Source organism: Eimeria necatrix, genomic scaffold (genome assembly GCF_000499385.1).
Source record: "Eimeria necatrix Houghton genomic scaffold, Enh_scaff669, whole genome shotgun sequence".
Taxonomy (NCBI): Eukaryota; Apicomplexa; class Conoidasida; order Eucoccidiorida; family Eimeriidae; genus Eimeria; species Eimeria necatrix.
This window is the reverse complement of record NW_013654510.1, coordinates 1-7500: the sequence shown is the minus strand read 5'-3', so window position 1 is coordinate 7500 and position 7500 is coordinate 1. Positions and strand designations below refer to the sequence as shown.

The 7500-nt window shown below is 44.8% G+C and overlaps 2 protein-coding genes across 2 annotated transcripts; one reads left to right on the top strand and one right to left on the bottom strand.

Moving 5' to 3' along the window:
• Positions 1 to 1864: 1864 nt before the first annotated feature.
• On the top strand, positions 1865 to 6748 carry ENH_00069500 (hypothetical protein, conserved; the record flags this gene model as incomplete). The annotated part of the gene is made up of 7 exons (XM_013582498.1): positions 1865 to 1987; positions 2069 to 2747; positions 2924 to 3068; positions 5147 to 5185; positions 5326 to 5404; positions 6288 to 6368; positions 6530 to 6748. The coding sequence occupies 7 exons, from the start codon at positions 1865 to 1867 to the stop codon at positions 6746 to 6748; spliced, it is 1365 nt and encodes a 454-aa protein (XP_013437952.1).
• A 381-nt stretch (positions 6749 to 7129) lies between these two features.
• On the bottom strand, positions 7130 to 7500 carry ENH_00069490 (hypothetical protein; the record flags this gene model as incomplete). The annotated part of the gene is made up of 1 exon (XM_013582497.1): positions 7130 to 7500. A coding segment is annotated over one exon (371 nt), but the record flags the coding sequence as incomplete, so codon positions are not given.

The window sequence follows — 7500 nt, the reverse complement described above, 5'->3', positions numbered from 1 at the left end:
CTGCTGCTGCTGTTGCTGCTGCTGCCGTTGCTGCTGCTGCTGCTGCTGCTGCTGCTGCTGCAGGCCTTGGCGGGATAGTGCTGCGCGCCGCTGAGGATGCGGCGGAGGAGGGCGTCTGCGTCAGCAGCAGCAGCAGCAGCAGCAGCAGCAGCAGCAGCAAAGGGGAGGGGCTCGTGCTGCACGGAGACGAGTCTGCTGCTGCTCTTCTCCCGCCGGCCTGCTGCAGTGTATGCATGCATGTAGGCCGTTATGCGGCCGCTGCAGCAGCTGGTGGTGACGAAGTCGGGGTGGGAGTTCAGCAGCAGACACAGCGGCAGCAGCAAACTGTCCACGGACCCTTTGAACGACCGGTCCTCCTTCATGCTGCTGCTGCTGCTGCTGCTGCTGCTGCTGCTGCTGCTGCTGCTGCTGCTGCTGCTGCTGCTGCTGCTCTGCTGCTGCTGCTGCTGCTGCTGCTGCTGCTGCTGCTGCTGCTGCTGCTGCTGCTGCTGCTGCTGCTGCTGAGGGTGAGGCCGGGGAACAGGCCCCGGAGGATGCGCTCCTTTCGACGCGCGAAGTCCGACATCGTAATCCCAATACTGCCTCGGGCGGTTTACGTTCGCGTCCGCGTAGTACCGCGCCACGTTTGGCTGCGCTGTCTTCCAAACTGCCCCTCGTGAAGCGCCACCTGGAGGCCTTCGCAGTCACTATTCTCGCAGTGGTCTAAACCCTAAACCCTAAACCCTAAACCCTAAACCCTAAACCCTAAACCCTAAACCCTAAACCCCAAACCTAACCCCAAACCCTAAACCCTAAACCCCCTAAACCCTAAACCCTAAACCCTAAACCCTAAACCCTAAACCCTAAACCCTAAACCCTAAACCCTAACCCTGAAGGGCGAAATGTTGCACAGCGAAGTCAACAAACTGTTCACCAACGCGGGGGTGTTTCCCGCGCCCTGCATAAACCCTAAACCCTAAACCCTAAACCCTAAACCCTAAACCCTAAACCCTAAACCCTAAACCCTAAACCCCCAACCCTAAACCCTAAACCCTAAACCCTAAACCCTAAACCCTAAACCCTAAACCCTAAACCCTAAACCCTGGATGCTGCAGTGAAGCAGAAGGCGAAAAAAGGGATCCGTCCGTAGCTCTCGCTGCTGCAGCAGCAGCAGCAGCAGCAAAGGAAGCAGCAACCCGCAGCCGTCAGCAGAAAGGCCCTGCAGTTCAAACTTGAACTTGCATGGCGGGAGGGAAATCTGCGGGAAATTTGATTAATTTCGGATTAAATTGGAAAATAAGAAATGAAATTAAATTAAAAATCAAAAATAAATGACAATTAAAACGAATGAACGCAAGATCGCACCGAAAGTGGCCGCAGTTCAGCTTTCGATTTCAAGAAAGCTGCAACTTGAACTGGCCCAAGGCGAGCGATCTGGCGACTGCGGCGCAGCGCAAACCTGAAAATTCGTAAAATATGAAATTAGGAGTCATTAAAAGCGAGAAAAAGGGAAAAAATAAAACTGACTTTTTCTATTTTTGCCGAAGTCGCCCGAGGCTGCTGCAGTCGCTCCCGCCGCCGCCAAGCCCCACAAGAGGCGCCTCAGCAGCCCAAGACAAAACAATGCTGCGGCAATAAATGCTAAAAGAAATAAAAGTGAAACTTTTGAATTTTTTTGCGGAGGGGCAGACGGGGCTTTTGGAGCTGGGGTGTACGGACAGCTCAGCAGCTCGCTGCGGATTCTGTCGCCCGCGTGATCTCATCGAGAGCCGCCAGAGGGACATTAGCGGACTTTTGCGCTTTTTTTCCGGCAAATATTCGAAGTTATGCAATTTAATTGCATGCGTTGTCTCATTATTTCCATTTGCGTGCGCGATTCCCCGAAATGCCGGAAACTCTGATGTCGTTTGCGGCCGCGGCCCCTCACGGAAAGCTGAATGTCCACGCAGATCAGCAGCTGGAAGACCCTCTGGCCCGCGTTCTGGCCAAGATATCCACTTTGGAGAAGGTATAATTGATTTAAAAAGCATTTAAAGTGTTTTTTTCTCACTTTCCGCTCCAAAACGAGCTGCAGGTGGTGCTTTCGCAGACGAAACTGCTGCAGCAAATTCTGAATCGGCTGCCACCCAGCGCCGATCCAGCCGCGGGCCGCCCCGGCCGCGACTCTGCGAATTCAGCCCAAACTCGAAATGCCTATTTGGCAGCACTGAGGGCCATCAGCAGCAAAGCATGCAGCGCAGCAGCAGAGGACAGCAGCAGCAGCAGCAGCAGCAGCAGCAGCAGCAGCAGCAGCAGCAATGCAAAGGCTGCGCCGCAGCCCTCTGCTGCTTCTCTTTCCAAGTCTCTCTGGGGCAAACAGGAACTTGCAAAAGAGGCCGGAGAAGTTGAATTGAGTAAAGACAGAAGCAAAACGGAAAAAGGCGAGTTGCTGCTGCATTTAATCCTTTTGCCTTTCAAAAACTCCGAAATGGAACTCCAGCAGCAGAAGCAGCAGCAGCAGGAGCAGCAGCAGCAGCAGCAGCAGCAGCAGCAGCAGCAGCAGAGCCTGAGCCGCCGCAAAACCAACGAAGGGCTTCTCCTGCCCTTCGGGTTTCTCCCGCAGTTCTTCAGTGAGTTTCTCTTGAATGCTGCACTCCACAGTTTTGCTTCCAACTCCTTCCCTTTGCTGCTGCAGCAGCAGCAGCAGCAGCAGCAGCAGCGCAGCACAGACGCCGCCGCCGTGCTGCTGGCTGGCGCTGAAGCGGCAGCGGCTGACGCAGCACCGCTCAGTGCGGGAGCTGGAGGCGACGCCGGGGCCAGCAGCAGCAGCAGCAACAGCAGCAGCAGCAGCAGCAGCAGCAGCAGAGCCGCAGCAGCCTGCAGCAGGAGAATTCGGAACTCCAATTATTCAGCTGCAGCAATTCGCACAAGGCTGGAAAGCTGCGCTGCGGCCGCCGTGCTGCAGTTCAGGTGTACGCGCAGCTGCAGCAGCGCCCGGCGCAGCGCCCCACAAACCCGCAGCAGCAGCAGCAGCAGCAGCAGCAGCAGCAGCAGCAGCAGCAGCAGCAGCAGCAGCAGCGGGGGAAAGCGACGGAGATTGCTGCAATATTGTGAGGAATAAATAAATAAATAAATAAATAAATAAATAAATAAATAAATAAATAAATAAATAAATTGTTTTAATTTGAAAATTGAATTTATTTCTTCTTTCCACTTCAGTGTCTCTTTCCCAAGTCCGACTCGATGCACCTCGCGAAGCCGCTGCTCTTTCGACTTGCATGCAGTGAGGCAAAATAAATTAATTTTAATTAATTAATTATTTATTATTTATTTATTTATTTATTTATTTATTTATTTATTTATTTATTTATTTATTTATTCATTTATTTATTTATTTATTGTTTGTTTGTTTGTTTATATATTTGTTTATTTATTTATTTGTTTATTTATTTGTTTATATATTTGTTTATTTATTTATTTGTTTATTTATTTGTTTATTTATTTGTTTATTATTTATTTGTTTATTTATTGTTTGTTTATTTATTTTTGTTTTTTTCAGATCACGAATTCCACTTGCACTGGTGAGCTCCAAAGCTTTCCGAAAGAAGGAGAGGAACTTTTAAAATGAATTCATTTTTAAATTTAAATTAAATTTAAATTAAATTTAAATTTGAAATTAAATTTAAATTCAATTTAAATTAAATTAAATTTAAATCAAATTTAAATTTGAATTTGAATTTGAATTTAAATTTAAATTTAAATGTGAATTTGAAATTGAAATTGAATTTGAATCTGAATTTGAATTTGAATTTGAACTGAATATGAGTTTGAATTGGAAGTTTAATTTAAATCTGAAGTTTAATTTTAATTTTAATTTTAATTTTAATTTTGACTTTAATTTGGAACTGAACTTTAATTTTAATTTTAATTAAAGATTGAATTTTAATTTTAATTTTAATTTTAATTTTAATTTGGAATTAAATTTGAAATTTGAAATTAAATTTGAATTTGAATGTGGAATTGAACTTTAGTTTTAGTTTTGATTTCGATTTGGAATCAAATTGAAATTTGAATTTGGATTTGAAGTTGAAATTGAATTAAACATTGAAATTGAAAATGAATTTTAATTTTAATTTTAATTTTAATTTTGATTTTAATTTTAATTTTAATTCGAAATTGAATTTGAAATTGAGATTGAATTAGAAGTTGAATTTGAAATTCAAACTAAAACTGAATTTGAATTTGGAATTGAACTTTTCGAATTTTAATTTTAATTTTAATTTTAAATTGAATTTTAATTTTAATTATAATTTTAATTTCAATTCAAAAATGAACATGGATTTAAATGTGAATGGGAATTCTAATTTGAATTTGAAATTTAAATAACTTCAAATTTAAAATGAAATCGAAATTGAAGTTTGAAATTGAAATTGAATTTGATTTTGGAATTTAAATGAATTTAAATTTAGAATTGAGGTTTAAATTTGAATTTGAATTTGAATCTGAATCTGAATTTAAATTGAATTTAAATTTGAAATTTTAATTACATTTGAACTTGAATTTGAATTTAAACTCCAATTAGAAATTGACTGTGTATTAGCAATTAAATTGCAAATCAAATTTGAATTTAAATTTAAATCTGAATTTGAATTTGAATTTGAATTTGAATTTGGAATTTAAATATATTTAAATTAAAATTCGAAAATGAATTTGAATTTGAATTTGAATTTGAAACTTGAATAAGTCTAAATTCAAATTTAAATTTAAATTTGAGATTTAAATTAAAATTTGAATTTGAACTGGAATCTGGAATTTAAATAAATTGAAATTCGAAATTGAAATTGAATAAATGCAAATATAAAATAAATTAGAATTTAAATATAAATTAGAATATAAATATAAATTAGAATTTAAATATAAATTAGAATGTAAATTTAAATTTAAATTTATATTTAAATTTAAATTTAAATTTAAATTTGAATTTAAATTGCTGCAGTTTGGCGGAAATAGCACAGCGGCGAGAGTGCCGGAAAGAGTTTGCAAATAAAAACATAAATATAACTCCAAATACAATTATAAATATGAATATAAATGCGAATTTAATTTTAAATTTGAATTTAATTTTAAATTTAAATTTGAATTTAAATTTAAATTTATATTTGAATTTAAATTAAATTTTTTTTTGCAGTTTGGCGGAGATAGCGCAGCGGCGGGAGTGCCGGAAAGAGTGCGCAGTTTGTTTGCGGGAAATTCCAAAGTTGGAAATTCAAAAAATAATTCAAAGCAGCAAAAACGCCAAAAAAGGGCCTCAAGTCCGCAGCTACCAGCAGCAGCTCTTCGCAGCAATCGCCCACGTTCCCGCTGCAGCGCTCAGCAGCAGCAGCAGCAGCAGCAGCAGCAGCAGCAGCAGCAGCAGCAGCAGCGGCAGCAGCAGCGGCGGCGGAGAGTGAGGCTTGTGGAGGGAGTGGCACTTTAGGCAGGAGCTGCATGCGCATGCAGCAACCTGCTGCGCTGAGGAAATTAAAATCTTTTTTCTTTTCTTTTTCTTTTTTTCTTTTTCTTTTTTTCTTTTTTTGAATTTAAGTTGAGAACTGAAAGGTTTTCTTCTGAGCTGCAGTTCAAAGCAGCAAGAGGCCTCCAAGCAGCAGCAGAAATGCACCGTAACCTGTAGCTAGCTGTAGCTAGCTGTAGCTAGCTGTAGCTAGCTGTAGCTAGCTGTAGCTAGCTGTAGCTAGCTGTAGCCAACTGTAGCTAGCTGTGGCTAGCTGTAGCCAGCTGTAGCTAGCTGTAGCTAGCTGTAGCTAGCTGTAGCTAGCTGTAGCCAGCTGTAGCTAGCTGTAGCTAGCTGTGCCTAGATGTAGCTAGCCATGGCCAGCTGTGGCTAGCTGTAGCTAGCTGTAGCTTAGAACAGCCTTAGCCGAGGTGTAGCTAGCTGTAGCTAGCTGCAGCTAGCTGCAGCTAGCTGCAGCCCATGTGCAGCTAGCTGCAGCTAGCTGTCTCGATTGGGCGCTGGAGGCCCCCTGTCTGCTGCGTCTGCAGCGCGAAGAAGAAAAGTCCGGAGAGAATAAAAGGAAAGAAATAAAATAAAAATAAAAATAAAAATAAAAATAAAAATAAAAATAAAAATTGGAAGAAGAGAAAACGGTCTGCTGCAGCAGTCTGTACAGCTTGCGGTTCTGCTGCAGCTCCCGCCGTGGGGCCCCAGCGGGGCCCCCGGGCCGCAGAAGATTCTTTTTTGTTTTAAATTTGAAATAAAATAAAAATGAATAAATAAATAAAAAGTAAATAAATAAAAAGATTTAAAGATTTGAATTCCTTTTATTTTCCAGAGAATCCGCCAGGCCGCAGTGGCCCTCGGGGCTGGGGTGGTTTGCTGGTGGTTGGGCGGGCGGCAGCTCTCGGAGCAGCAGGTGAGAAGTGGAGTTATTTTGGAGGAAATTAAATGCAAATAATGCAAATTAACTCCAAAATGCTTTTCTTTTCTTCTTTTGTTCTTTAATTGCTTTCTTCAGCTTTTTCTCCGCAGCTTTCCGCCGCTCGGAGCGCCCGCGCGCGCCGCTGCGGTGTACAGACACCGCGGCTGAACTCGCGACGCGGCGGCGGCGGCTGCTGCTGCTCCCGTAGCAGCAGCAGCAGCAGCAGCAGGGAGCAGCAGCAGCAGCAGCGGCTGCTGCTGCTGCCTCAAGAACGCCTGCCCTCTCCACGCGAGCAGCACGAGCAACAGCGGCAGAAGCAGCAACTGCAGCAGCTGACGCAGCAGCAGCAGCAGCAGCAGCAGCAGCACTCCTAATACTAGCTGCAACGGTGGCAGCAGACACAGCAGCAGCAGCAACATCGCCATCTCTCCAAGCAGCTGAAAAGCAGCGCCACCACCTCCACTAGCAGCAGCAGCAGCGGCTGCAGCAGCAGCGGCTGCAGCAGCAGCGGCTGCAGCAGCAGCGGCTGCAGCAGCAGCGGCAGCAGCAGCAGCATCGCCATCCCTATTGACGGCAACAGCAGCAGCAAGAAGAGCAGAAGCCGCAGAAGCAGCACGACTGCTGACCACATCCGCCGCAGCAGCAGAGCCAGCAGCAGCAGCAACAGCAGCAGGACTAGGAACAGCAGCAGCAGCAGCAGCAGCAGCAGCAGCAGCAGCAGCAGCAGCAATGACAACGATACAGCGTCTGGGCATTCAGGGGGTGCGCAGCTTCGGGCCGGAATCTCTCGAGACGATTTCCTTCGGGACTCCCCTCACTGTCATTGTGGGGCACAATGGAGCAGGCAAAACGGTCTGCTGCTGCTGCTGCTGCTGCTGCTGCTGCTGCTGCTGCTGCTGCTGCTGCTGCTGCTGTTGCTGGTGGTGCTGCTGTTGCTGGTGCTGGTAGTTGTGCTGGTGTTGCTGCCGCTGCTGGTGCTCGTCCTGGTGCTGCTGCTGCTGCTGCTGCTGCTGCTGCTGCTGCTGCTGCTGCTGGACTGTGCGCGTTGCTGCTGCTTGTGCGCGCATCTCCGCCCGTTTGCTGCTGCTGGCGCCCCACATCTCCCCGCCCCTCCCCGCCCCTCCCC